Source organism: Pan paniscus, chromosome 18 (assembly GCF_029289425.2).
Source record: "Pan paniscus chromosome 18, NHGRI_mPanPan1-v2.0_pri, whole genome shotgun sequence".
Lineage (NCBI taxonomy): Eukaryota > Metazoa > Chordata > Mammalia > Primates > Hominidae > Pan > Pan paniscus.
In genome coordinates this window covers 2,252,583-2,280,310 of record NC_073267.2, presented here as the reverse complement: position 1 = coordinate 2,280,310, position 27,728 = coordinate 2,252,583, and the positions used below count along the sequence as shown (strand labels likewise).

General features: G+C 62.9%; 2 protein-coding genes across 21 annotated transcripts in view; one reads left to right on the top strand and one right to left on the bottom strand.

Annotated features, from left to right (window-relative positions):
• The window catches only part of TSC2 (TSC complex subunit 2), a 39,977-nt gene extending 18,326 nt beyond the window's left edge, over nt 1–21,651 (top strand). Inside the window, exons 17-42 of one of the 16 annotated variants that reach the window (XM_008959831.4) lie at nt 3,359–3,481; nt 4,448–4,554; nt 4,722–4,872; nt 5,154–5,276; nt 5,762–5,896; nt 7,114–7,303; nt 8,713–8,806; nt 8,982–9,084; nt 9,405–9,499; nt 10,509–10,637; nt 11,946–12,107; nt 12,187–12,339; nt 12,468–12,580; nt 13,079–13,291; nt 14,515–14,718; nt 15,356–15,424; nt 16,625–16,746; nt 17,159–17,646; nt 17,885–17,960; nt 18,164–18,256; nt 19,126–19,312; nt 19,667–19,806; nt 20,798–20,876; nt 20,983–21,074; nt 21,162–21,260; nt 21,381–21,651. In XM_008959831.4, the coding sequence (XP_008958079.4) occupies nt 3,359–3,481; nt 4,448–4,554; nt 4,722–4,872; nt 5,154–5,276; nt 5,762–5,896; nt 7,114–7,303; nt 8,713–8,806; nt 8,982–9,084; nt 9,405–9,499; nt 10,509–10,637; nt 11,946–12,107; nt 12,187–12,339; nt 12,468–12,580; nt 13,079–13,291; nt 14,515–14,718; nt 15,356–15,424; nt 16,625–16,746; nt 17,159–17,646; nt 17,885–17,960; nt 18,164–18,256; nt 19,126–19,312; nt 19,667–19,806; nt 20,798–20,876; nt 20,983–21,074; nt 21,162–21,260; nt 21,381–21,545 (3,705 nt within the window). In that variant the 3' untranslated portion in view covers nt 21,546–21,651. Of the gene's footprint in view, nt 1–3,358; nt 3,482–4,447; nt 4,555–4,721; nt 4,873–5,153; nt 5,277–5,761; nt 5,897–7,113; nt 7,304–8,712; nt 8,807–8,981; nt 9,085–9,404; nt 9,500–10,508; nt 10,638–11,942; nt 12,108–12,186; nt 12,340–12,467; nt 12,581–13,078; nt 13,292–14,514; nt 14,719–15,355; nt 15,425–16,624; nt 16,747–17,158; nt 17,647–17,884; nt 17,961–18,163; nt 18,257–19,125; nt 19,313–19,666; nt 19,807–20,797; nt 20,877–20,982; nt 21,075–21,161 lie in introns of all 16 variants that reach the window. The other 15 variants (XM_003807695.4, XM_008959833.4, XM_008959832.4 and 12 more) reach the window with 15 other exon arrangements.
• The window catches only part of PKD1 (polycystin 1, transient receptor potential channel interacting), a 48,163-nt gene continuing 42,077 nt past the window's right edge, over nt 21,643–27,728 (bottom strand). For 3 of the 5 annotated variants that reach the window (XM_063598184.1, XM_063598185.1, XM_063598186.1), the window contains exons 35-45: nt 27,102–27,220; nt 26,821–27,023; nt 26,554–26,748; nt 25,964–26,103; nt 25,486–25,598; nt 25,053–25,194; nt 24,787–24,912; nt 24,431–24,605; nt 23,812–24,102; nt 23,602–23,736; nt 21,643–23,518 (exon numbers count right to left, since the gene is read on the bottom strand). In XM_063598184.1, coding sequence (XP_063454254.1) covers nt 22,655–23,518; nt 23,602–23,736; nt 23,812–24,102; nt 24,431–24,605; nt 24,787–24,912; nt 25,053–25,194; nt 25,486–25,598; nt 25,964–26,103; nt 26,554–26,748; nt 26,821–27,023; nt 27,102–27,220 — 2,503 coding nt within the window. In that variant the 3' untranslated portion in view covers nt 21,643–22,654. The remainder of the gene's footprint in view (nt 23,519–23,601; nt 23,737–23,811; nt 24,103–24,430; nt 24,606–24,786; nt 24,913–25,052; nt 25,195–25,485; nt 25,599–25,963; nt 26,104–26,553; nt 26,749–26,820; nt 27,024–27,101; nt 27,221–27,728) is intronic. The other 2 variants (XM_055100622.3, XM_055100624.3) reach the window with 1 other exon arrangement.

Genomic DNA, 27,728 nt, shown 5'->3' with positions numbered 1-27,728 from the left:
TGCGAGAGGCCCTGTTGTACGCCCTGACCAGAGCCTGTCTCTGTGCTCGTGAGTCAGGGCCGGAACCATGTACCATCCTCAGCGTGGCGCTTGCCCTCGTCACCCAGCACAGCACCTGGGAAGTAAGGGTGGCCCTCCATTCCTGCCCTGCAGTCCGTTTAATATTTGCAGCTGTTTTGTTGAGATTTAATTTACATATCATGCAATTTACCCATTCACAGTGAACAGTTCAATGGTTTTCAGTAAATTCACAGAGCTCTGCAGCCATCCCCACAGTCAGCTTGAGAACCTCCTGAGCATACCAGTAGCACACGCTCCCATCCCCCGTTGCTCCCGTACCCCCGGGTACCATCAAGCTGCTTCCTGTCTCTGTGGATTTACCTACTCTCAACATTTCATGGAAGTGGAATCACACAAAATTCATCCATAAGATGTTGGATGGTAGAACAGTTTCCTGTCTGCTGACTGGATTGTTCCACCCAGCGCCATGTGTCCAGGCCCGTCCAGGTTGTGGCAGCTGTTGGTGCTGCCCTCCTTTTCATGGCTGAGTAGTATTCCATCATCTGGAAGGAGCACATTTTGTCTGTCTGTTCCTCCATTGGTGGACATTTGGCCTGTGTCCGCCTTGCAGCTGCGGTGAGTGGTGCTGCTGTGAACCTTCTCCTACGAGGGCTCCGCCGGGCCTGCATTTTCACTTTTGGGTCTGCACCTAGGAGTGAATTGTTGGGCCCTAGGTTTAGTCTGCATTTGGTGTTTCAAGGCGATACCAGGCTGTTTTCCACTGGTGCTGTGCCATTTTCCATCCACTCGAGCAGCATGTAAGGGTCCTGATTTATCTTTTTTTTTTTTTTTTTGATACAGTCTCACTCTGTCGCCCAGGCTGGAGTGGAGTGCAGTGGCGCGATCTTGGCTCACTGCAACCTTCGCCTCTTGGGTTCAGGCGATTCTCCTACCTCAGCCTCCTGAGTATCTCGGATTACAGGCACCTGCCAACACGCTCGGCTAATTTTTTGTATTATTAGTAGAAACTGGGTTTCACCATGTTGACCAGGCTGGTCTTAAACTCCTGACCTCAGGTGATCCTCCCGCCTTGGCCTCCCAAAGTGCTGGGATTACAGGTGTGAGCCACCACGCCCGGCCTGCCTCTAGTTTTCAAAGCCTCACAGCATCACTTACGTGTGACTGTCAGTGTCAGTATCGTGTAAAATATAATGTGTGAATCAGTTTGCTCAAAAGCTCATCCTTAAGATGTTGGATGGTAGAACAATTTCCTGTCATGTTTATATGTCATGGGTTTTTATTTCTTGCCATGGAAGTTGAAAGTAGTGATGATTTTTTTTTTTAATTAATTTTTTGAGACAAGATCTCACTCTGTCGCCCAGGCTGGGGTGCAGTGCTGTGACCATAGCTCAGTGCAGCCTTGAACTCCTGTGACCAAGTGATCGTCCTGCCTCGGCCTCCCAAGTAGCTGGGACCATAGGCACACGTCACCACACCTGGCTAATTTTTTCATTTTTTGTAGAGATGGGGTCTTGCTATGTTGCCCAGGCTGGCATCAACCTCCTGGCCTCAAGCAGTTCTCCCACCATAGCCTCCCAAAGTGCTGGGATTACAGGCATGAGCCACCACACCTGGCCGTGGTGTTTGATTAAAAACCAGGCATCAGTCGGGTGTAGTGGCTCATGCCCGTAATCCCAGCACTTTGGGAGGCTGAGGTGGGTGGATCACCTGAGGTTGGGAGTTCAAGACCAGCCTGACCAACATGGAGAAACCCCGTCTCTACTAAAAATACAAAATTAGCCGGGCGTGGTGGCGCATGCCTGTAGTCCCAGCTACTCGGGAGGCTGAGGCAGGAGAATCACTTGAACCCATGAGGCAGAGGGTGCAGTAAGCCCAGATCACGCCATTGCACTCCAGCCTAGGCAACAAGAATGAAACAACGTCTCAAAAACAAAACAAAAAGGAAAAACAGGCATCACCTCCTTGGTGTCTCATCCACATGAGCACCATGCTCTTTACTGACTGGTTGGGAAGGGGTGTGCTGGGCTGTGGGGGCCTATGGCCTGGAAGAACTGAGAACCTTCCTGCTTCTGCAGAGGGAAGGAAAGAGGTTCTGTTGCCCTTACTTGGAACTCCAGCCCTGGAGGCCTGAGGGTCTGGGCTGCAGAACTGAGATATTTCCTAGTTGAGGCAGAGTCCTGGTTCTGGCTGTTTTCATTTCTTTATTTTTTTGAGACAGAGTCTCACCACTATGTCACCCAGGCTGGAGTGCAGCGGCACGATCTCACCTCACTGCAACCTCTGCCTCCCAGGTTCAAGCAATTCTCCTGCCTCAGCCTCCTGAGTAGCTGAGATGACGGGTGCGCACCACCACACCTGGCTAATTTTTTTTTTTTTTTTGAGACAGTCTTGCTCTGTCGCCCAGGCTGGAGTGCAGTGGCGCGGTCTCGGCTCACTGCAAGCTCTGCCTCCTGGGTTCACGCCATTCTCCTGCCTCAGCCTCCCAAGTAGCTGGGACTACAGGCGCCCGCCACCACACCCGGCTAATTTTTTTGTGTTTTTAGTAGAGACAGGGTTTCACCATGTTAGCCAGGATGGTCTTGATCTCCTGACCTCATGATCCACCCGCCTCGGCTTCCCAAAGTGCTGGGATTACAGGCGTGAGCCACTGTGCCCGGCCTAATTTTGTAGTTTTAGTCGAGATGGGCTTTCTCCATGTAGGTCAGGCTGGTCTTGAACTCCTAACTTCGTGATCCACCCACTTCAGCCTCCCAAAGTGCTGGGATTACAGGCGTGAGCCACCACACCTGGCCTCAGTCATTTCTTTCAATGATTTTTTAATCATTTAAAGGTGTTAATCATTTCTTTAAAAGAATAACATTGTAACCACTTACCTCCAGAGTGCTGCAAAGGGTCCCTCAGGCCAGATTTCCCCTGGCTCCTGCTGGCCTCGGCCCCAGGGTTGCTGGAGGCAACAGATGCTCTTCACACCTTGCCGCATGTGTCTGGGAGGTGCCCTTGACCTTTTGGGATGGGCTGCCTACACCTGGGATCGCCCTGCAGCGCACACTCCCCGCCCCATTCTGCCCTGTCTGCCACGCAGCTGGAGCTTCTCCATTGAATGGACTCTTCCTCACCTGTTGATGACTGCCCTGATGATGAGATGGGCACGAGGTTGGGTTTTACTTTTTGCTGCTGTGGAGAGAGAGCCCTGGTGGTCCTGGGTTTGAAGGTCGTGTGTTTTCAAGCACACGCCCTAGAGAAGCCGCCCCGGCCCCTGCTCCGGGACAAGGGTGCTGTCTTAGGACTGCGTTTTCACCTCCTGCGCCGTGGTGAGCTGCGTCCTCTCTCTCTGCAGACCAAGCTGTACACCCTGCCTGCAAGCCACGCCACGCGTGTGTATGAGATGCTGGTCAGCCACATTCAGCTCCACTACAAGCACAGCTACACCCTGCCAATCGCGAGCAGCATCCGGCTGCAGGTATGGTGGGTGGGGTTGCGCAGCCAGTTCCTGGGGGCCCAGCCAGGTATCCCCGTCTCGGCAGGTGCGGTTCCTGGAAGCTGCAGAGACGGCCCCAGGATGGGGCCTCAGCTGACCGTCCTTCCTCTGCACCCACTGTGGCCGCAGCCTCCCCAGTCCTGGTGTCCTTCCCTCTGCCTGCAGTCCACACATCTGTGGCTTGTCGCTCTAAGCCGCACGGTGACATAGGTTGGGGCAGAGAAAAGGACGCACGGCGACTTCCGGGGCAGTGCATGGCCCTGACGCTCCTGGTGCTGCAGAATCTGTGAAGGACCTGCAGCAGAGGGCTGGGCAGGTGGGCGGCACAGGGAAGAGCTGAGAGGGCAGGGCAGGGCTGGAGAGGGCAGAGCTGAGAGGGCAGGGCAGGGCTGGAGAGGGCAGAGCTGAGAGGGCAGGGCAGGGATGGGCAGAACAGGGCTGGGCAGAACAGGGCTGGAGGAGTTTCGCTGAGTTTGCGCTATGGATGTTGGCACTAGGCTGAGCACAGGTGACTGGGATGGGAGCCCTCCCTCCTAGAGCAGGTACTCTCTGGGGCCACCCCTGTGGCCTCAGAGTTCTGTTCAGCCTGTCGATGGAAGAAGTGGCAGGACTGGGAGCTGAGCTCCGCTTTCTGGCAGTTGGGGGCGTGTGGTGCTGCCAGAGGGGCGAGGCGCCCATCCCTTCCATCCCAGGCGGGCCCAGCTGTGGTGGTGGGGACACCAGGCTCTGTGAGCTCCGAGGCAAGGGAGGGAGGAGGCTGTGGGTGCTGGGCCTCCGGTGTCACCAGGACAGAGCCTGTGTCTGTGTTGGGACGTGGGTGTGTGCACATCAGCAGGTGGCCTTTTCTGAGTGCCTGTGGTGCTGGACGTGGGTCTGAGCAGGTGGGACGCCGCCTGTCCTGGGCCTGCACGAGCTTGGCTCTGGGTTTCACCATCCTCTTCCTGACAGGCCTTTGACTTCCTGTTGCTGCTGCGGGCCGACTCACTGCACCGCCTGGGCCTGCCCAACAAGGATGGAGTTGTGCGGTTCAGCCCCTACTGCGTCTGCGACTACATGTACGCGGGACCTCCCCCACGGCCCATGAGGCTCAGGGCGTCAGAGGCGCTGGGGCCGTGGTGGCGCTGTTTGCATGTCTGAGGGATGTCCCAGGGTTGGGAAGAGCCCAGTCTGTTCTGTGCCTGCTGCGGGGACTTGGCCTCAGCTGCTTGTCTTGCTTCTGCAGGGAGCCAGAGAGAGGCTCTGAGAAGAAGACCAGCGGCCCCCTTTCTCCTCCCACAGGGCCTCCTGGCCCGGCGCCTGCAGGCCCCGCCGTGCGGCTGGGGTCCGTGCCCTACTCCCTGCTCTTCCGCGTCCTGCTGCAGTGCTTGAAGCAGGTGAGTGGGGCCGGGCCAGGAGGACAGGGAGCTGCCACCTGCCTGCTGGGCCTCCCTCCCTGTCTGGCCTGTGGAGGGCAGCCCTCCCTCAGAGCTGAGCCTTCCCCCTTCCCCGAGCAGCTGCAGGGACAGAGGCCTGCGCTGGGCAGGCTCCCCTGGCTGAGAACGGGGCTCCATAGCCCTTGCCGCTGTCCAGCCACAAAGCAGAGCCTCAGATGCTAGCTTCCGCCTCTGTCTCCAGGGTCCAGAAGGCCCTGTCCTGATGCCTCCTCTCCTCGCAGGAGTCTGACTGGAAGGTGCTGAAGCTGGTTCTGGGCAGGCTGCCTGAGTCCCTGCGCTATAAAGTGCTCATCTTTACTTCCCCTTGCAGTGTGGACCAGCTGTGCTCTGCTCTCTGCTCCATGGTACCACGGCCGGCCTGGGGTTGGGGTGGGGGACCCAGTAGGGTTTTTCCCCAAAAGACTGCGAGCCTCTGGGCAGAGCGAGTGAGACCCTTCGGGCTCGGGCTCCGTTTCCCTCAGACTCAGCTGCACTCTGGAGCGCAGACTGTGCCTTGGGCAGGGTGGAGGGACCCCTGCCCCAGCTCGCAGCTTTTGGGACTGACGTCAGAGGTCCCCAGCCAAGGGCGTGTCACTGAATGTGGACGTCTCCCATCTGTGCTTTTCCTAAGTGGGGCTCCCGTGCCGTTCACCTCACATTCCTGGTGTGTTACTTGGCAGGCACTCCCACCACTCTGAAAGGGAGGCCCTTCCTGGGAGGGAGGCAAGAAGGCTCCCCAGCCCCTTTGCCCCCTTTCCTGGGCCTGCGTTCCCAGGGCCTCCCCAGCCCCTCTGGCTACCCCGTGACCTGGCCGCTGGGGAGGGGTTTCATGCCTGGATTTGGCCATCAGCTTTCAGGCCCAAAGACACTGGAGCGGCTCCGAGGCGCCCCAGAAGGCTTCTCCAGAACTGACTTGCACCTGGCCGTGGTTCCAGTGCTGACAGCATTAATCTCTTACCATAACTACCTGGACAAAACCAAACAGGTAGGAGGTCAGAGCAGGACAGGCGAGCTTGATGGGGCCTGGGATTCGAGGGCCTGGCCCAGGTAGGCCCCACATTTTTCTCATAAACGAGTTTCTGCCAGGCCAGGGATGAGTGAGTTGGCTCTGCTTCCCTGGGTGGCTGCCAGATGCCCAGAGTGGGGACATCCGATTCCCTGGTGCTTCTAGCTCTCTTTGGGGCCTGGGAGCCGTCCAGTGTTCCCTGTCCACCCCAGACAGCATCTCTGCTCTCTGTAGAGCGTTGCCTGGCTTGTCCCTGCTGTCCCATGGGGCAGGTGGCCATGCCGGTTGGTGGAGCTGGGCTGGTTCTGAGGCGCAGGGTGGGCAGGCCAGAGAGTCTGGCTTCTGCCTCCCTCCACGCCCCATCAGGTGCCGGAAACTGTCCCTTCACCTGCGATCTGCCTCACGCCCCCGTCCCAGTCGCATTCTTCCACACCTCTCTTTGACATGACCCTCCGGGACAAGGAGCTGGTGTCCTAGAGATTCTGGCCTCCGCTCAGGGCCATGCCCGCCAGGAGATGCTGACTCTGAGGCTTGGCCCATCTGTGCCCCTGCCTCAGCTTCTGATGGTGGCCCTGTAGGGAGCTGTTGTTGGGTTCCCATCCCTCAGGCTCAGCCCCACCCTGTTGGGCCCCTTCAGCCCCTCTGAGAGGCTCACTGGGTCCTCATGGGTCTTGCCTCAAAGCATAGCCAGCCTTGCTGGGCTGCAGGTTCTGAGGCCTTACTGGCCCTCAGTGTATCCGAGGGGTGAGGCCGGCTTTGGGAAATGGAAGCTGTTCCCGGGACACTGCCTGGCAGGTCATCTGGCCCCGGGCTCTGCCTGAGCTCCGCTCATCTTCTGCTGTCCTCATGGAAGACACTGCCCAGGGTTAGTGTGGGATCTGGTGGCTTTGCCACTTCAGGCAGCACTGCCTCTTGCAACACAGACAGCCTGTGAAGGGCCCAGAACCAGGGGATGAGAGCCCAGCGTGTCTGGGTTCTGTTGGCCTGTGGGATCGTGTCGGAATGCAACTGACCGGAGCAGTCTGCTGTGCAGAGTCTGCTCGGGTAGCTCAGCACTGCTGGCTCTGCCCCACAGGCATTCAGGGACTTCCTAAGCCTCGGCTGTTCTCCCGGTGGAGCACTCGAGGTTGGCGAGGGGGAGGCGAGGCTGCCTCTGCTGCAAGCGGGTGGGGCCTGAGGTGTCCTGTCTCCTGCAGCGCGAGATGGTCTACTGCCTGGAGCAGGGCCTCATCCACCGCTGTGCCAGCCAGTGCGTCGTGGCCTTGTCCATCTGCAGCGTGGAGATGCCTGACATCATCATCAAGGCGCTGCCTGTTCTGGTGGTGAAGCTCACGCACATCTCGGCCACAGCCAGCATGGCCGTCCCACTGCTGGAGTTCCTGTCCAGTGAGTCCCCGCCCTGCCTGCGCACGCACCCGAGTGGTTCGGGCTGTGTAACCTGTGCGGGCTTCTCTGGTGCCCTCTCTCAGGACTCCTTGGGGAACCTGGGTGTCTCGCCTTCTGCTGCCTCAGGGCCTGGGCGTCTCTGCCCGGCTGCCATGAGTGCTCTCCTTCCTGGCCTTGAGGGGCGGCTCCTCTCACCCCTCTAGTGTCCATGTGAACGCCCCTCCTTGAAGAAGCCTCTTCCCCCCCGAGCAGTGGCCCTCCCCTGGTTTTGGGCCTCCTCTCTGTCCAACAGAGCACACGCCGCTTCAGGGGGGCTTTGTTCGCTTCCCCCAGACTGTGACTTCAGGAGCTCAGGTGCCTGTCCCTTCCCCTCACTGCCTGTGCGCATCTGGGCAGGCCCTCAATGTTGAGATGGCAGAAGGGCACCGCTGGGCCAGCACTTGGTGTAGAGGCTGGAGAGAAGATCGTGTGTGCTTTGTGGGCCACATGCAGGTCCTGTCGGTCTTTCTGTTTTGTTTATAACCCTTTAGAAGCGTAGAAGCCTGGCCGGGCGCGGTGGCTCAGGCCTGTCATCCCAGCACTGTGGGAGGCCGAGGCGGGTGGATCACCTGAGGTCAGGAGTTCGAGACCAGCCTGGCCAACCTGGCGAAACCCTGTCTCTACTAAAAATACAAAAATTAGCCGGGTGTGGTGGCGGGTGCCTGTAGTCCCAGCTACTCAGGAGGCTAAGGCAGGAGGCAGGAGAATCTCATGAACCCAGGAGGCGGAGCTTGTAGTGAGCTGAGATCACGCCACCGCACTCCAGCCTGGGCAACAGAGCAAGACACCGTCTCAAAAAAGAAAAAAGAGAGAAGTGAGGCCGGGTGCGGTGGCTCACGCCTGTAATCCCAGCACTTTGGGAGGCCGAGGCAGGCAGATCATGAGGTCAGGAGATCGAGACCATCTGGCGAACACGGTGAAACCCCGTCTCTAGTAAAAGTACAAAAAAATTAGCCAGGCGTGGTGGCGGGCGCCTGTAGTCCCAGCTACTTGGGAGGCTGAGGCAGGAGAATGGCGTGAACCCAGGGGGTGGAGCTTGCAGTGAGCCGGGATCGCGCCACTGCACTCCAGCCTGGGCGACAGAGCCAGACTCATCTCAAAAAAAAAAAAAAAAAAAAAAAAGAGGTGCGGAAGTCTTTCCTCACGGATCACACAAATGGTAGGCCACAGCTCGAATTGGCCCAGGAGCTGTGGTTGGCTAGCCATGGGACGGAGAGTTGAGGCCAGGGTCGGGAAAGCCACGTCCGTGTGGTCGTGGCCTTCTCTCCTCTGCAGCACCCCATCGCTGCCGTGGGCAGAGCAGCCGTGTTGGCCTTCAGAGGCGCTGCATGGGACCCCGGCTCCCCTGACCACCCTCTTCATTACCGCAGCTCTGGCCAGGCTGCCGCACCTCTACAGGAACTTTGCCGCGGAGCAGTATGCCAGTGTGTTCGCCATCTCCCTGCCGTACACCAACCCCTCCAAGTGAGTGGTCGCCCCAGGCCCTGTGCCTCCCAGCCGTGGCCCCGGCCAGGCCTTGCGGCAGAAAGCCCTGGCAGCCTTTGTCCCCAAGGCCTGAGCGCCTCGGTTTTTTGCACTTCATGCCCTGGGGATGTTTCCCTGCTGCCAGGATGGAGTGCCAGCCCCCTTCTCATCTCAGGTTTAATCAGTACATCGTGTGTCTGGCCCATCACGTCATAGCCATGTGGTTCATCAGGTGCCGCCTGCCCTTCCGGAAGGATTTCGTCCCTTTCATCACTAAGGTGGGCTCAGGGCCCGTGAAGCCTGTGTCTCTTGGTAGGCCAGGGCTTGCTTTGCCCTTGGCTGTCCATGGTAGGGCAGAGTGACAGGCAGGTAGAGGGCAGTGGGAGGGTGTTTGGGGCTGTGCCTGTGGCGCTGGGGGCTCTGCTGGGCAGCCTGCAGGGGTTTGATGTGCGGCAGGCATTGAGGGGTGGGAGCTGGGTGCTGCCGCCTTGCCCCTAGCCTGCAGCTTGTCCCTGGCCAGGGGGCACCCCGCAGGCCTGGTGAGGGCCTCCACCCCCCATTGCCACCCCTCACTGTCTGGGTGTGCTCACTCTGCCAGGGCCTGCGGTCCAATGTCCTCTTGTCTTTTGATGACACCCCCGAGAAGGACAGCTTCAGGGCCCGGAGTACTAGTCTCAACGAGAGACCCAAGAGGTACGGCCTGCGGGGGTGTGCCTGGAGTCGGTGTGGGGTGGGGAAGGACATGGGGCTGTGGCCTGGCTGACGGTGCCTCCAAGTCAGTGAGTGGAAATGGGTCCTGTGTGCCCTGGAGTATGTGAGGCAGGGCAGGACCTGCAAGGGCCGCTAACACCCCTCAGCCCCTCAGCAGGTTGGCTGTGGTGGCCTGGGTCCTGGTCGCGTGTGCCACAGGCACCTACTTGTGGAATTGGGGGTTGGGGTGCAAGCTGTAGGCGCCTGAGCCCCTCGAAGGAGCCGGCCTTGTCTGGAGCTGCCCCCTCCTCTGCAGCCCCCAGCCTGCTGCTAGCCGGGGACTCTGCTTCATCACTGCCGCCTTGCCGGATCGCAAAGAGCTGAGCCGGCCTCTGTGTTCTTGTTTGCATTTCATTTGAACGGCTTTCTCCTCCTGCCCCCCACCTTCCTGCCCGAGCTATTTTGGCTTTCCCTAGATGGGAATACGGCATTTTCCAGCGTGACCTCAACTCGGAAGCTGTTCTCTCCAGCCCCTGGGGGCCGGAGGCCAAGCTCGGCCATTATGGCCAGAGACTACTTTCTGGGGTCTTGGTCTCTTTTCCTAGTGACCTTCAGGGCCTGGCCACTGAGGCCTCAGTGCCTCCTCGGTCAGAGCTGGGCGGTGCCTGCCTTCCGCGGGTGGGTGGGATTGCCTGGCCAGCACAGCCTGGAATCTGCCGTGGGGGTGACCCACACACGTTTAATTTGCACTGACGTTTGTTTTGGTGTCATGCGTGAAGCCTTACTTGTTCTCAGTCATGTTTACCAGACGTATTATCATGCATTTTTGTTTTCTGTCTCTTCCCCGCTAACTGCCCTTTGGCATGGCTCTTTTTGCTCATCTCACCCGCGGGATCTCTCCATCCTGACCCTGTGGCCTGGGACCTTTCCTCCTCACCCCTCCACTGGCTTGTTCTCCCCTTCCCGGGAGCTGGGCTCTCTGGGGCGTTGGGGCTCCTTCCTCACCCGATAGTCTGAGGATAGCCAGACCCCCCAAACAAGGCTTGAATAACTCTCCACCCGTGAAAGAATTCAAGGAGAGCTCTGCAGCCGAGGCCTTCCGGTGCCGCAGCATCAGTGTGTCTGAACATGTGGTCCGCAGGTAGCGGGACTGTCGGGTGGGGGGCACGGACCCTGGAGCTTGGCCCCGTGAGCACCTGGGTGGCAGTGCATGGGGCTGCTTGCATGACCTCATCGTCTGCCCGTGTCCGCCCTGGCCAGCCCAGGGGGAGCCGGTGACGAGGGGTGGAAAGGTTGCATTCTGTCCCCAGGCCCCGTATGAGCACGGGCTGGCTGCACGCATCCCCAGGCCCCCTCGGGGTGCCGCTCCGAGAGAGCCAGGCGTGCCGGGCAGCAGCCTCCCCAGGCTGTCCCCAAGGGCCGCAGTGTGGGTTGGGGGAGACACCGCTCCTGGTTTTGGCCTTTTCGTATTCTCTAGAATGGACGTTTTTCTTCGGGCTTTCTTCTCAACAAGGTTTATTTTTTGTTGTGGCTGAAAGGGAACAAGGGGCATTTGTGGAGGGTGCTGGGGTGGGGCAGCCTGGGAGGGCCTGGGTGGGGGCTAGGATCCTCCAGGGCATGGACATGGGCCTGGGCCCCAGGCCATGGTCTTAGTTCTCCCTGCAGTGTCTGGGTGCAAGTGTGGGCTCTCGGGCTCTCGGCTGTCACCTGCCTGTGGGTCATCGCTGCTGGCACTGGCAGAGGGGATACCTGTCTCCTCCTGGAAGCCCCTCGTAGGCCTAGGGGTCCCATGGCCCTCAGTCCATCCACCTCCTCACCTCAGGCTGGCCTCTGCTGGGTGGGACTTGGCCAGGGGTTGGGGTGGTAGGGGTGCTCGGTGAGGCTTAAAGCCATTTTCTAGCACATTCTGTATCATGAGCAAAATATTGCCTAGGGGCTATGAAATTTGTATCAGAATGAACCCCCATAAGCCTCTTCCCTGTCACTGGGTGTGGAGCTCAGGCAGCTGCTCGCCTGCCTGAGGGTGAGGGTGGAAGGCCACATGGGGATCCCAGACCTCTGTGTGCTTGCCGGAGGCAGCCTGCGGGCAGAATGCAATCTGGGCCTGTCTGTGTGGCCTCCGCCTCTCTGCATGACTACACCGTTTCGCCGCGAGGCCGTAACCTAGTGCTCCCGTGGGCTTCGGTGAGGGGGATGTCGGTCTCTAGCCTCCTGAGTCTGCTCCGACCAGTAGGCCTGGTCTTCCCCACCCAGCGTCTCCCTGTTCTCTGGGACAATGTGGTCCACGTGATTCTCAAGCTGAGGCTCGCTGGGCCGCCCACGCCCTGTTGGGGTCTTTCCGAGCGAGGTCCTCAGCCGTGCATGCATTGAGCTTTGGCCCTTGGTGATAGGCGGCTCGGCCCGCCCTACCTGGCACCCTGACCCTGGTCACGGCCTCTCCCTCCAGCAGGATACAGACGTCCCTCACCAGTGCCAGCTTGGGGTCTGCAGATGAGAACTCGGTGGCCCAGGCTGACGATAGTCTGAAAAACCTCCACCTGGAGCTGACGGAAACCTGTCTGGACATGATGGCTCGATACGTCTTCTCCAACTTCACGGCTGTGCCGAAGAGGTCCAGGCGGCACTACAGGGCTGGGTGGGCCTGCGGGAGCTCCACGGGCGAGCTGGGTTTCACGCTCCCTGTCTTCTAGGTCTCCTGTGGGCGAGTTCCTCCTAGCGGGTGGCAGGACCAAAACCTGGCTGGTTGGGAACAAGCTTGTCACTGTGACGACAAGCGTGGGAACCGGGACCCGGTCGTTACTAGGCCTGGACTCGGGGGAGCTGCAGTCCGGCCCGGAGTCGAGGTGACTGCACCTTCCTTTCCTCCGCGCCTGCCAGCCTTGACACCGGCTGTCCTGAGCCCAGGCCCACGTGGCACCCTCGTACCAGCCTGGGGACTGAGTCCACCCTGTGCGTTGGATTCTCTTCTCAGCTCCAGCCCCGGTGTGCATGTGAGACAGACCAAGGAGGCGCCGGCCAAGCTGGAGTCCCAGGCTGGGCAGCAGGTGTCCCGTGGGGCCCGGGACCGCGTCCGTTCCATGTCGGGTGAGCCTTGGCCCCAGCCACTTCCACACAGGCACCGGGGCTCCCTCAGTTGCTGCTGCTGGTCCCAGTGTTCAGGAAGGCCCCTAGCCCAGGGGCCGGGGTGGCTGGCTTCAGGCCCGGCCCACGTCCTGACTCTGGGGTGAGGCTTCCACAGCTCACCCCAGAGCCGTGGCGTGGTGGAGTGTGGCCCACTTGCTGCAGAGGGGCCTGCTGTGGGTGCTGGTGTTTCCTGCGGGTTTTCAGCTCGGCTCAGTCCTGGAGCCCTTCTCTGCTCCAGCGAGCCGTGGTCTGACTGCAGGACAGGTTCTGGGTCCCTCCCTGTGGCCCTGGGTCCACTGAGGCTAGCACTGTGGTGGGCCCTGCCCCAAGGGCAGAGCTGCCACCGTCTCTGGCTGCCTGTGGCACTAGCTTGCCAGGCTCGGGGGGAGCATTCAGCTTGAGGCTGGTGGTTTTGCATCAGGTAAGTGGTGGTCACCAGTCCTCTGCCCTCTTCTTCAGGGGGCCATGGTCTTCGAGTTGGCGCCCTGGACGTGCCGGCTTCCCAGTTCCTGGGCAGTGCCACTTCTCCAGGACCACGGACTGCACCAGCCGTGAAACCTGAGAAGGCCTCAGCTGGCACCCGGGTTCCTATGCAGGAGAAGACGAACCTGGCGGCCTATGTGCCCCTGCTGACCCAGGGCTGGGCGGAGATCCTGGTCCGGAGGCCCACAGGTACTGGGCGGGGCTGGCCTGAGCGCCATCTTTCTGCCAGTCACCCACAGAGCTGTGGACACTCAGGGGCGATTGCAGACTTGGCCCTCTTGGGGTATTTGGGGGTAACTTTTGTTTTTTTTTTTTGAGACAGAGTCTTGCTCTGTGGCCCATGCTAGAACGCAGTGGCGCAATCTCGGCTCACTGCAAGCTCCGCCTCCCGGGTTCACGCCATTCTCCTGCCTCAGCCTCCTGAGTAGCTGGGACCACAGGCGCCCCCCACCACGCCTGGCCAATTTTTTTGTATTTCTAGTAGAGATGGGGTTTCACTGTGTTAGCCAGGATGGTCTCAATCTCCTGACCTCGTGATCCGCCCGCCTTGGCCTCCCAAAGTGCTGGGATTACAGGCGTGAGCCACCGCGCCCAGCCATTTGGGGGTAACTTGTAAGTCTCCAGAGGTGAGCTGTGAGGGGCGATCCAGGTGGCTGAGGTGGGGCAGGGGCCTGTGGCGAACCAAGTGGCTTCCATGGCAGAGAGTTCCCCTCCCTGCCTGGAGGCTGCAAGTCCGAGACCAAGGTGCTCCTCGGCAGGAGGTGCTCCTCAGAGGCCTCAGTCCTTGGCATGCAGATGGTTTTTTCCCTGTGTCCTCACAGGCTCTTTCCTGGATGTCTGCGTGTGAATCTCCTCTTGGGAGGAAACCAGTCACCTTAAACCAGTTTAAGGTCCTCTTGGGAGGACCCTAAACCAGGCTTAGGGTCCGCTCTGGTCCCTTGCTAGCCGTAATTAGCTTTCTGAAACCCAGTCTCCAGAGACAGTCCCGTTCTGAGTTCCTGGGGTTGGGACTAAAGCATACCAACATGGGGGCACAGCTCAGCCTGTTCCCAGGGGCAGAGGGAGCCTCCGCAGAGGCCCAGAGCCCAGGGGCGCCTGGGTGTGCTGTGGCTGAGGGGTGCAAGGAGTAGGGGTTCCAGCCCTCGTGGAGGCCTTGGGTCCGGACTGTGAGGCTGTGGGCTGGAGGCCGCTGCTCTGAGGTGCCTGGCCGAGCCTGGCCTCGAGGCAGGGGCTGAGGGGGGCAGCAGGGTGGGTGGCCGTCAGAGCAGCGCTGGCTCCGACATCGTGGTCCTGAGGATTGTGGGAGGGAGCATGAGGGCAAAGCCAGGGCCCAGGCCAGGAGGCCCCTGGGGGGCCAGAGATGGGTAAGGGGAGGCGCTGGCCTCAGGCCAAAGGTGCTGCCGCCTCCGCAGGGAACACCAGCTGGCTGATGAGCCTGGAGAACCCGCTCAGCCCTTTCTCCTCGGACATCAACAACATGCCCCTGCAGGAGCTGTCCAACGCCCTCATGGCGGCTGAGCGCTTCAAGGAGCACCGGGACACAGCCCTGTACAAATCACTGTCGGTGCCGGCAGCCAGCACGGCCAAACCCCCTCCTCTGCCTCGCTCCAACACAGGTGAGTGGCATGGCGGGCCTTGACACGGGCTCTGCTCCCACTGGCCTGGTGCTCCTGGTGACGGCAATGTGGCTCCTCTCTGCTGAGGGCGCCCACACGGCTGGGAGTGGTCCCTGGCCTGCCTCAGCACCATTGTTCTCCGGTGTTTGGGAGGAGGCTGACCCGTGGGAGGTGTCTGCCCTGCTCAGGAAGCTGGGGCTGGCAGCTTCAGAAGCAGTAGGGGCCCTGTGGAGCCTCTGCCCAGCACGCTCCGTGGGGAGTCCAGCACTGCGGGCTCCAGGAGGCTCTGCGGCAGCCTCCCTCCCTGCCTGGGCCCAGGTTTGGACACCTGAGCCCGCCCGCGCACTCTCGGCCCCCACCCCACTCGGCACCGTGCTTCTCGCCAGGCCCTCTGGCTCTTCCCTGTGGCTGCAGATGGCACTTAGTGGCCTAGGACGTCTGTTCACGGGAGGAAGGAGGCACTGCCCTCCTCAGGTCTGCCCAAGCAGCTTGTAGCTAGCGCTGGGCCCCGTGCGCGCCCCTGCCGGCCGCTGGCCCTGCCCTTTCTCCTCTGCAGGCACGGGGCCTGTGCTCTCTGCTCGACCTGTGTGTAGCCCCTCCTCCTGCTGACGTGGCCGCACACGGCCTTCCCTTGCAGTGGCCTCTTTCTCCTCCCTGTACCAGTCCAGCTGCCAAGGACAGCTGCACAGGAGCGTTTCCTGGGCAGGTATTGCCTCTCAGAGGGAAGCGGTTGGCTGCAGAGCGCCACTCTGCCTCATAGGTGCTGTGCTCGTCGCCTCATCCGCCCACCCCCATGGTCCGTCTGCCTCCATTGCCCTGGGGAGCAGGTCCCGACTCGCATGAGGACGTCTGTGCAGAATGTCTTTGGCTTGGCCAGTGGGATCCCCTTGACTTGGTCCCTTTGTGGATGGGCCCTGTTGCCACGCTGTGCAAGCACTCCCGGCCCAGCTTCAGGCCTGAGGGGTGGGGGTGGCCTAAGTCTCCATGGTGACATCAGCTGAGCTGCAGACTCTGATGTGTGGCAGCTGTTTAGGGGGAAGCCCACCCCTGGGCCTTCACCGAGCGGGCCTTGCCCTGGCCTTTGGTGGCTACCCTGGCCTCTGGAACCCACAGATGGGGCTGCCTCAAGTCCCAGGTTGACCAAGGGCCCTGCAGACCGACCTCTGCCTGTTGCCCCCAAGCCCTGGTGGGGAGTGCTGTGACCTGCATGGTGCTCCCCTGCCAGGTCTCCACGTGCAGACGAGCTGGTTTGGAAGGGCTGCGTGGGACGGGCCCTGGGGCGGCTGACTGCGCGTGTGCAGGGCGGTGTGGGCGCCCGGGGGCTGTGATGGTCCCCTCTGTTGCTGCTTCTACTTCCTCTCCCCCCGTCCTGACGCTGGCACAGGAAATGCTGCTTTGGGACCTCCCACCCTCTCTCCTTAGCGTCCCCAGCTGTGGGTCTGGCTTGGAGTTGGAGGGTGAGCCTCTGCTCTTGGGAGCAGGCTCCCAAGTCTGTTTGCAAACAGGGACTTCCCCCACGTCACGGAGTCTCCGCAGCTCTCCTCGGTTACGAGGGCTGGTTTCAGGTTCCCGCCCTTTTAGAGCTGAGGCCCGTCGGGTGGAGAGCGTCTTGCCCCTGCCTACCTGGAGGCACAGGGGTGGCTGCTGGTGGACACTAGGGTGGGCAGAGCCGATTGCCTGCCCAACCCCCGGGCACTCATGCAGGAGAGGCCTGTGTCGGGGTCACGTGCAGGCCTTCCCAGCGTCCTCCCTGCCCGCTCGGTGGATGGCAGCAGTAAGCAGAGCCCTGGGGAGGCTCGCAGGGCTGCTGTCCCTCTGGTCAGGAGAAGGCTGGTTCTCGGAGGCCACGTCAGGGCCAGGGCCTGGCCCAGCCCCACATCCAGCAGCCCCGTCTGTGTCCTCCCAGACTCCGCCGTGGTCATGGAGGAGGGAATTCCGGGCGAGGTTCCTGTGCCGGTGGCGCCCCCAGGGTTGGAGGACGTCGAGGCAGCGCTAGGCATGGACAGGCGCACAGACGCCTACAGCAGGGTGAGTGTGGCTCAGAGCCTGGACCCTGCTGACCTCGGGGGGCTCCTTAGGGGAGGCAGGGCTCTGCGTGGGTGTGCCTGCACCCTGGGAACTGGCTCTGAACTTGGGGGAGATGTTCTTCCACATCCCTCGTGCACAGACGGTCTGCACTTCGCAGCCGTCCACCTGGGCCGGCCCCGGCTGCTGGGCAGCCTGTGGTCTCAGGGGATGCTGATACCTCTGCTCATGCAGTGTGGGGGCACAGCTGGTGGCAGTGCTGCTGCGTCAACGGGCGGGGGCCGTAGCCTGGTGCTCGGGCTGGTCTGTGGCCCTGGGACGGAGGACAGATAGGGCCTCACCACCTCCAGGTCAACCCCAGGTGGGCTCGAGGGTGCCTGCTGACGGGGGTTCTCTTTGGGATGGTCCTTTCTAGTCGTCCTCAGTCTCCAGCCAGGAGGAGAAGTCGCTCCACGCGGAGGAGCTGGTTGGCAGGGGCATCCCCATCGAGCGAGCCGTCTCCTCGGAGGGTGGCCGGCCCTCTGTGGACCTCTCCTTCCAGCCCTCGCAGCCCCTGAGCAAGTCCAGCTCCTCTCCCGAGCTGCAGACTCTGCAGGACATCCTTGGGGACCCTGGGGACAAGGCCGACGTGGGCCGGCTGAGCCCTGAGGTTAAGGCCCGGTCGCAGTCAGGGACCCTGGACGGGGAAAGTGCTGCCTGGTCGGCCTCGGGCGAAGACAGTCGGGGCCAGCCCGAGGGTCCCTTGCCTTCCAGCTCCCCCCGCTCGCCCAGTGGCCTCCGGCCCCGAGGTTACACCATCTCCGACTCGGCCCCATCACGCAGGGGCAAGAGAGTAGAGAGGGATGCCTTAAAGAGCAGAGCTACAGCCTCCAATGCAGAGAAAGTGCCGGGCATCAACCCCAGGTGGGCCTCTTGCTTCCGGGCGGGGCTCCTGACACCTCTCCTGCGGGAACCTGGTGCCTCACTTGCCCCAGGCTGAGCGGGCTGGGGTGGGGTCCTTGTGGCCTGTGCCCTAGGGCTGGCTGGAACCCCTGGCAGGGCGGTGGAGTGGGAGATGGCCAGGCTCTGTGTTCCTCCCTGTGGGCTGTGGCTGCCCTGGCCAGGCCCTCACCTGGGTGCCCACCATCCCCTCCCTGTGCAGTTTCGTGTTCCTGCAGCTCTACCATTCCCCCTTCTTTGGCGACGAGTCAAACAAGCCAATCCTGCTGCCCAATGAGGTAGGCGTGGCCTCCCTCTCCTGCATCCGCTGGAGCTGTGTGGCTCGGGTGAATGGTGGGGGGCCCAGCTCTGCTGCTGGGAGCTCAGGCTTGCAGAGGGCTCTGGCCTAAGCTCCCTGTGGCAGCCTGCCGTGACCGGCCTGGGTGGGGCGGCCTCCTGTGGACGGGCGTCTGGGGCTCAGGCAGGGCTCTGTGTGCCACAGTCACAGTCCTTTGAGCGGTCGGTGCAGCTCCTCGACCAGATCCCATCATACGACACCCACAAGATCGCCGTCCTCTATGTTGGAGAAGGCCAGGTGAGGCTGCGGGGCCGGCCTAGGTGCCTGGACAGGGCCAGCTGGGCCTCAGCCTGCAGTGGGTGGGAGTCTGGGCCCCCAACGCCCCACAGAGCTCAACACTGCCGGGTCCCCTAGAGCATGAAGTGCTCATTGAGCTCCGTGCCAGGTGCTGCTCTGAGTGCTGGGGACCCCGGTGCGAGTGACAGGTTAGTGTGGGAGCACCCGGCACACCAAGGAGTGGGAAGGACGGGGCGGGTGGCACCGGTCGCAGGGCTGGGGAGGGCGCTGTTGGTCAGTGAGCTGACAGCTGAGTGGTGAGGGAGCAGGCAGGGGGAGCCTGCATAAGGGGTGGGGGCATCCCACACACCAGCAGTGGGGGCCGGGGGCACCCTGCCCAGCTTGAGCACTGGTGCTGGGCGAGCACGGGAGCCAACAGGATGGGCAGCCTCAGCGCCCTACAGGCTGCACCTTCATCCCAAGGGAAAGGGCAGGGCCTGGGCTGCTTCTGAGCAGAGGGCACGTGGCCTGACTCAGCCCAGTCTCAGTGAGTCCCTCCTGCTGTGTGGCTCGCGGAGGTGGGTGGTGATGGTTCCCGTGGGAGTGGGGTAGGCCCCTGGGGGCAGGCTGCTGAGGGGCCAGGGCCCCGGGTGTGCTTTGAGTGTGGAGCTCCCCGATTTTGCCGGCCAGGCACACACGGGGCTGAGGGAAGAGAGGGAGTCAAGGGTGACACCTGATGTCTGGCCTGGGTGGCTGCTGGAATGGATGGTCTTGTCTGCCTCAGGGATCAGAGTGGGGCTCCCGGCAGAGCCTGCTGGGCACCCCCACCCTCTGCGGGGCGGGGCCCGGCCCGGGAGTGATGCCACCCTGCCTCTCCCCTCTCCCCACAGAGCAACAGTGAGCTCGCCATCCTGTCCAACGAGCATGGCTCCTACAGGTACACGGAGTTCCTGACGGGCCTGGGCCGGCTCATCGAGCTGAAGGACTGCCAGCCGGACAAGGTGTACCTGGGAGGCCTGGACGTGTGTGGTGAGGACGGCCAGTTCACCTACTGCTGGCACGATGACATCATGCAAGGTACGGCCTGGCCCCCCCACCCGCTCCTGCTGCCCCAGGCCTCAGGGCACGGCTCCCATCCAGTCCTGCTACCCCACGCCCTGGGGCATGGCCCTGGCACCCCCACCTGCTCCAGCTCCCCACGCCTCAGGTTCCGAGCCTAACAGCGTGGGCATGGAGGCAGTGATGGGGCTGGTGGCTTTGCGTCCCAAAGCCCTGCCCCTGGGGAGAGCCGAGGGCCACTGGCCAGGCACCAGAGGACGTGGCCCCCGCAGGCCCCTAGAGCCCCTGGAGTAATCAGGAGGTGCCCCAGTGCAAGGTACAGAGGGCCTCAGCACTGGCCCCACAAACCCATCCGGCCCTGCTCACCCTCAGCCGTCTTCCACATCGCCACCCTGATGCCCACCAAGGACGTGGACAAGCACCGCTGCGACAAGAAGCGCCACCTGGGCAACGACTTTGTGTCCATCGTCTACAATGACTCTGGTGAGGACTTCAAGCTCGGCACCATCAAGGTGAGTGAGGGGCCGTCAGTGAGGCTGGGCCCCAGGCAGGTGCCCACTGCTGTGTCCTGGGTTGGTGGCGGGTCCTCCTCCCTGAGCTTCGGTCACGAGCAGCAGGAGGAGAGGCCGCAGTGCTCACGGCCCCATGGGCACGAGCTTCACCCCGAGCCTGCGTTGTGTCCTCTGTGCCCTGAAGCCTGTGGCGCCTGCTGCTGAGTGTGTGTCAGGAGTAACTGGCAAGTGCAGACTGGGTGTGCTGGGTGGGCACAGTGTAGTTGGTGCTTCCTGTCTGTCCGGCGCGGCCCTTGGGCCCCCACCATCTCCCCAGTGGCAGCTGTCAGGCTGCTCAATTGGTTATCGCCGCGCACCACTAGGCAGCAACCAGCGTCACCCTCTTCCTGGAGGTGGGCTGGGTCGGCCAGTGTCACAGAGCACGGTCCGGGTGAGCCCCAGCATGGCGGGGAGAGCTGGCATGGCCCAGGCAGGGCAGATAGGCTGGAGGCCTCACTCCAAGGGCCCCAGGACGCTGAGGCAGCCACTGAACCAAAACCCCGGGGCTGGTAGTCAGAGTCCAGGAGGGGCAGGAGCATAGGGAGGTGGGCTCTGCTAGATGCCAAGACAACCAGTGGTGGGGGGGGGCACCTGGGAGGCTGAGGAGGGTGTGGTGGTGCCGAGATGGGGTGCACGGCTCACTTCATGGCTGGGCAGACGGATTCGGACGTGTGGCTGCAGACACCCTGAGGGCCCCAGTGAGTGGAGGTGCCCCAGCAATTAGAGGTGTCTTGCCTGTGGCTGCAGCATATGTGGGTGCTGGGCCCAGATGTGGAGGGGGCTTGGCCTGGGGGAGGCCAGACAAACACAGCCCCGCTGCCAGAGGGGAAAGTTCAGGGGCAGATGCTGCCCATGGAGCTGACAGGTGTCTAGCAGTGCAACCAGGCAGTAGCCGAGATCAGCCTTCAACACACGCTGTGTGCGGGGATGACCCCTTTTCTTGTCTGGGCAGGGCCAGTTCAACTTTGTCCACGTGATCGTCACCCCGCTGGACTACGAGTGCAACCTGGTGTCCCTGCAGTGCAGGAAAGGTAGGGCCGGGTGGGGCCCTGCAGTGCAGGAAAGGTAGGGCCAGGTGGGGCCCGGCAGTGTGGCGCCAAGAGCCCTGGGCCTGGCGTGACCACCAAGTCTCCCCAGACATGGAGGGCCTTGTGGACACCAGCGTGGCCAAGATCGTGTCTGACCGCAACCTGCCCTTCGTGGCCCGCCAGATGGCCCTGCACGCAAATGTGAGTGGGGGTGGGTCCAGGCGTGAGCTGGTGGGACAGGCCCAGGTGCCACCTGATAGTGAGCTCACCCCCTGCCTACGTCTCCAGATGGCCTCACAGGTGCATCATAGCCGCTCCAACCCCACCGACATCTACCCCTCCAAGTGGATTGCCCGGCTCCGCCACATCAAGAGGCTCCGCCAGCGGGTAGGGAATATGGGGCTCCCTCAGCGGGGTGTGCTGGCTGCCCAAGCTGTGGGGCGGGTGTGTGGGCAGAGCGGTTGCCACGCCTCCCAGACTTGCTGCCCAAGCCGCCTCTGCCTTCAGATCTGCGAGGAAGCCACCTACTCCAACCCCAGCCTGCCTCTGGTGCACCCTCCGTCCCATACCAAAGCCCCTGCACAGACTCCAGCCGAGCCCACACCTGGCTATGAGGTGGGCCAGCGGAAGCGCCTCATCTCCTCGGTGGAGGACTTCACCGAGTTTGTGTGAGGCCGGGGCCCTCCCTGCTGCGCTGGCCTTGGACGGTATTGCCTGTCAGTGAAATAAATAAAGTCCTGGCCCCAGTGCACAGACACAGAGGCACAGATTGCAGTCAGACAGCTCTTTTATTGACTTTGTCTGCTTGGTGCGGGGGTTGGGGGGTGTCGAGGCTCTAGAAGCGGCCATGCCCACAGAAGTGGTACACGGAAGCAGGCGCAGCCAGCTCCGAGGGCCTTGAGGCTGCCTGGGCCATACAGCACACGCGCGCGCGCACACACACACACACACACACACAGTCACCTTCCTCCACCCTGGGAGCCAGCCCCCAGGAGGAGTCTTTTCCTCTAACCACCCGGGGGTCCTCTGACATGCCTAGTCCTGCTACTCGCCCAGACCTGATGCCAGCAGGCCTGGGCGCTGCTCTCTTGCTACCTGGCCTGGGGCAAGGGAGGATGACAAGGCCTCTGGGGTGATGAGAGTGCCTGGCAGACAGCTGTGCCCCCAGCACCGGCCCAAGGCCATGCTCACATCCAAGCAGCAGCCGGGCTGCCGTAACCCCGCCACACCTACCAAGCGCAGCAGGTGTTGGGGGAGGCCAGCTCTGGGCGCCGGCCCCTCAGCCCTAGTGAAAATAGTGACATACAAAAATATACACATTTTAACACCATATAAATTACTGACACGAGACACACAGACGGTGCGGGGAGTACGGTAGGAACGGGAGAGGTAATAACTTAGGGGCAGGGTGGCGGCGGTGCAGGCTAACCCTCCCTGAAGCCAGCAGCCTTAGCAGTGGGGGACATCTGCCCAGGGGGTGGGGCCGGGCACAGCCCGCTGTACCTGAGGACTCGGGGAAATAAATTAGCATCTCAGAGGCTAGAAACGGTCCAATACTGCTGTGTCCTTCCCAAGGGAGCTGGGGAGGGGACCCTGGGTCCTGGCTGGCCACACAGCCTCTTTAAAGTGCTGAAGCCCACAGACAGACAGACGCCCCTGCCTGCTCTCTGGGGAACCTATGTGCAGCCATTCTGCCTGGCCCTCGGCCTTGACAGCGGCAGAAAGTAATACTGAGCGGTGTCCACTCCGACTCCACGGCCCACCCCCGCCAGGAAGGGGGACTAAGTGCTGCTGGGGTGGACCTTGTTCTTGGCCCGCAGGGGTGTCCTGCTGGGGCCAGTGGCCAGGTCCACACCCCGACTGGCCCGGGCAAGGCGGCTGGGCAGTGCTGGCCGCAGGCCCGGGGATGGGCCACGGGAAGATCCAGCGGGGGCCCGGCTGCTCCTGCGGCCTTGCAGGCTGTGCAGCTGCTGCTCCAGCTGGTAGACGTCCTCTGTGGCCTGGTTGAGTCGGTCAAACTGGGTGAGCAGGGCCTCGAACACGGCTTGGAGGCGGGAGGGCTCGGGCTCACACCTTGTCCCCAGCCGGCCCAGGCTCACGCTCAGCCCATCCAGCTGGCTGGAGGAGGTGGAGGGGTGCGAGGCATCGGAGCCAGCGCTGGGTGGGGGCACATCCGGGGATACCTTGGAGCCCCTGGAGGAGCGAGAGGGCAGCGGCTCCATCCCTTCAAAGCGGACTTTGTGGCGGAACTGGGGGCGGCACAGGGGCTCAGTCAGTCCGGCTGCACCCTGGGCAGAGCCCAGGGCGTGTCCCTCTCCCCCCCACTGGGCCGTACCCACCTCCTTGACCTTGCTGAGGCCCATCCAGAGGCGCAGCCTGCGCAGGAACAACTCCACCATCTCATAGTCCTGGGGCTCCCAGGCCGGCCGGTACAGCTCTCCACGCAAGGAGTGGTAGCGCCAGCGGAGAATAACGGCCCCCAGCCGTAGGGCGCCCCACAGCCGCAGCGCCCAGAGCCCCACACACAGCAGGGGTGACAGGTGCCAGGACTCGGCAGGACACAGGGTAGAGAGCCCGGTCCCAGGGCACAGCACCAACAGGGCCTGGGCCACGCTCCAGAGGGAGTCCACACAGGAAGACACGAGCTGCGGGGAAGGCGACACCAGTGAGGGCGTACAGCTGAGCTGAGCTGAGCTAAGGCGCCCTCCCCGGCCGCGCAGTCACCTACCATGACGGCCAGCTGGGCGTAGGCTACCCCGAGCACCACCAGGCCCAAGGTGACCCCCAGGAGCTCTGGCAGAGCTCGGCATAATGTCTTGCCAAAGACGGACCACTGGCGCACAAAGCGTAGCTGCTGGGCAGCCTGCGGACGAGAAATCTGTCTGCTTGCAGCCCTGGGGTCTGTGCCCAGCCCCGCGCCCACCGGCCCAGCCCTCACCTTGACCAAAAGCAGGAAGAGCAGCGAGGCCGCCAGGCCACGGGCTGCGGAGCTCAGCTGCGCCACCTGGTCGAAGCTAGTGAAGCGGCGCGGGCGGCCGCGTACGAAACGGGTCCACTGGCGGTCGGCGGCACCCAGCTGGGCGAGGCGTACCAGTGCCGTGGCCGCCGTCAGCGCCACCAGCAGCCACCGCGCCCAGGCTCCGAGCCGCAGCACGCGCCAGCGCCCTTCCCTGTGCCAAGTACGGGCCTCGGCCACGGCGAAGTGCAGGGCGAACAGCAGCAGGCACACCTGTGGGGGGCGCGGTCAGGAGGGCGGGCGGGGCGCTGCGAAGGCGGGGCCCTGCGAGGGGTGGGACGCTGCCGGGGCGGGGCCCTGCGAGGGGCGGGACTGCGAGGGCGGGGCCCTGCGAGGGGGCGGGACGCTGCCAGGGGGCGGGGCCCTGCGAGGGCGGGGCCCTGCGAGGGGGCGGGACGCTGCGAGGGCGGGGCCCTGCGAGGGGCGGGACGCTGCGAGGGGCGGGACGCTGCGAGGGGGCGGGACGCTGCGAGGGCGGGGCCCTGCGAGGAGTGGGACGCGGCCGGTGGGAGGGGCGGGGTCTGGCCGGGGACGGGCGTACCGAGGTGAGCAGAGGCAGCGAGAGGCCCGCGCTGAGGCGGCGCAGCGCAAAGGGGCGGACGCTGAGGGCAGCCAGGGCGCGGCCGGCCGCCGGGAACTCGAGGCGCAGCGTGACGGCGGCGTGCAGCCCCACGGCCGGGCTGTAGCGCGTGAGCTCCACGAACACAGCGCGGCTCCTGCGCAGAGGGTGCGGGTCAGTAGGAGCGGGTGGCAGGGCGGGAGCTGCGGGGACCGCGCAGTGCAGGCGTGGCTGAGGGGCTGTGGAAGCCGCCTAGGCCAGCGGGCCCGGAGGAGTGAGGGTGGGCTCCTGGCTGGTGACTGCGGCCACCCCGAGAGGGCAGGGGAGGGAGCGCCCACCTGTTGTCCAGCCAGTTGTGCAGCTGCAGGAAGCGCAGCCGGTCGCGGCTCTCCTCCAGGCTCAGGCCCAGCTCCTGCACGTAGCCGCCGCTGTCATACACGGCACAGGAGCCCCAGGACCATGCCCTGCCGGAGAGGGGTGGCGTTGGTGCCGCACCCCAGCCCTTCCGGCACCCCGGAGCCAGGCTGGTCAGGAGGCCGCGGCACTCCTGGAGAACTACTCCCTCGTCCTTGGCATAGACGCCCGGGGCCCTCGCTCTGCTCACCCCAGCAGATCCGGCGCAGAATAGGCCCATGTCCCCGAGCCATTGTGAGGACTCTCCCAGCCAACGTCGTAATCGCTGGTGCTGAAGCCTCCTGCGGCCGAGCACGTGTGGACCCTGGGGCCGGGAGGGTCTGGGTAGAGTGCTGAAACACACAGAGCCCCAGGCCGGGGCCAGGGCGCCATCAAAACCCAACAGGAGTGTTTCCTGCTGGCCAGCTCGCCTGAGCTCTGGTTCAGCGCCACCCCAGGGAACCCTCCCAGCAGCCATCAATTAGACAACGTTACCATCTCTCATATACAGAGAAGGAAACTGCGGTGTCAAGAGGGCAAAGGTCACACAGCTAGGAGGCAGGGCTGATGCCAGAGCTCCGCTAAAGGCTGCTCTCTAAACAAGAGGAACGATTTAAGTCTTGGGGCACGCCCTGCCAGCTCACCTTCCTGCAGCCGCACCTGCCGCAGCCGTGGGGGCCCCAGCTCTGGGCTGGACTGGTTCCCGTGGACGTAGGGCAGCAGCACGTGGGCCATCCATGGCCAGAGCTCCTCAGACCTGCCACAGCATCAGACAGTCACACGCTCCAGCCCCTACTGCCCCATGCCCGCCTTGAGTGAGCGGCCACCAGAGACCCAGGGAACATGGCTCCCACTGCCCTGCTGGCCACGGCTAGACCTGGGCTTCTCAGCCTTATCCTGGGGATGTTCTGGGGCAGACAGTTGTCTGTCATGGGCCCGTCCTGTGCACTGCAAGACGCGGAGCTGTGTCCCTCCCCTCTGCCCACTGATGCCAGCAGCACCTACCTCCAGTTCTAGCAGCCACAAAGGTATCTACACATTTCCACATGTCCCCTAGGGTCTGGCTGGACTAAAGGCAAAACTAAAGCCCAGAAGACAGACCAGTGCACCGGATGCCCGTACCGCGTGATGGCCAGGAAGGCCCGGCTGTGCAGCTCCTGCTTGATGGCGCTTTGCAGACGGTAGGCGTGCCCATGGCATGAGGCATCCCCATAGCTGGCCAGCAGGGTCACCAGCAGAAAAAGCATGTACACCAGGAGGCTCTGGTGGACGGGGGGGCCCTGTGGTCAGCCTGGCCCCAGCCCACAGTGACAGCAGGGCTTTGGCAACGGCTGGGGCCATGGCTATGGCAGGTGTGACTGCAGGAAGGTGAGCTGGCAGGGGACGCCCCAAGACTCTACCTGGCCAGGGTAATGGCAGCACACACCCTGCCCGGAACCCCACCTGGGGGCAGACACACAGGCCACTGCAGTGGTGCTTAGGGGCCTTCAGGGCCAGGCAGGAGTGGGCATTGGAGCTGGGCCCTGGCAGGGACTGGGGCAGCAGGTGGGGGGCGTGGGGTAGGAGGGAGACCGGGCAAAGGCTGCAGAGCATTGAACCCCTAAGGGCCTTCTGAGGTGAGGAAAGGGGGACAGAAGTGTCCTGCGTGCATGGGTGGGAAGTGGGAGACAGGAGACGGAGATGGCAGGGGCACGGGCCGCACCCAGGCTCACCCGCAGCATGCCATGTAGCCTCTTGACCTTGCGGGCTTCTTCCTTGGCCAGAAAGAGTGCAAAGCCGTGGGGGGGCCGTACGCGGGGCACACGTGCGCTCACAGGTGTCACAGCCGGGCTCTCCACCAGGGTGTCATCTTCATCTGGGTGCAGCCGCTTGGCCACCAGTGAGAAGTACAGGGCTTCCAGCAAGACCTGGGGAGGGGGTGGCTTCAGAGGGGTCCCCCGTGATGGAGGCCTGTAGCCTACCCCTGGCAGCCCCCTCACCTTCAGTGGCTCCCAGCCGAGGAATGAGGCCAGGAAGCTGGCGCTGCTGGACAGGAGCCACGCAACACTCATGCCCGGGGGGAAGCTCGCACCCACCCACCCTGAGACAGCCACAGCCACAGCCACCAGGAGCAGGCTGAGCCCGTGGGCCAGGGAGGCACACCAGGCCGGCAGCAGGCGCTTCCGCAGACCCTCCACCAATCCTGGGGAAGCAGAGACAGACCTGTGAGAGGCAACTCACAGGGAGGGGCTAGGGGCATCCCGGGGCTACGCAAGCGCACCTGTCCTGGACAGCCTCGCTGCCTGGGGCTGTTCCCAGTTCAGGCCTGGGCTGGGTGGCCCCAGCTCCCCCAGCCTCTGCAGCGCCAGCGTCTCTGTCTTCTCCCCAGGAGTGCTGGACCTGAGGGACATGGTAGGCTGTGAATTCATCCCGGCCTCCAGGAGGCAGTCGCAGCCAAGCCCATGTTAACCTGGGCGGGCAGTTTCTTGAGCCTCTTGGGTCACAGGGTCCCCCTGACAAAAAGCTGGAAGACCCTACCCCAAACGAGAGTGGGAGTGGTGCTGGGAGCCAGGGAACCAAGAGCCACTCCAGGCGCCGAAGTCAGGCGTCCGCCTGCGTCCCTCTCCCGCCCGCTTTCTGCTGATAAACCCATCGCCCACAGCCTGACCAGCTGCCCCTACAGCAGTGCACAGTCTCTCAGGGTGCAATGAGCCCCCCTCAACCCTGCAAACTATGATTGGGTCTCAACCATCCAACAAGCATCTCTACAATCTAGAGACGCCAGTGTGTCTGTCCCATGCAGGTTTATGGCCTAAAATTAACTTCTGGACAAGGAAACATATTTGAATGCCTTTCAAATCCCAACAGTGTGTAGGGCTCCCTGAGGCCAGAGATCTGCTTGTGTCTC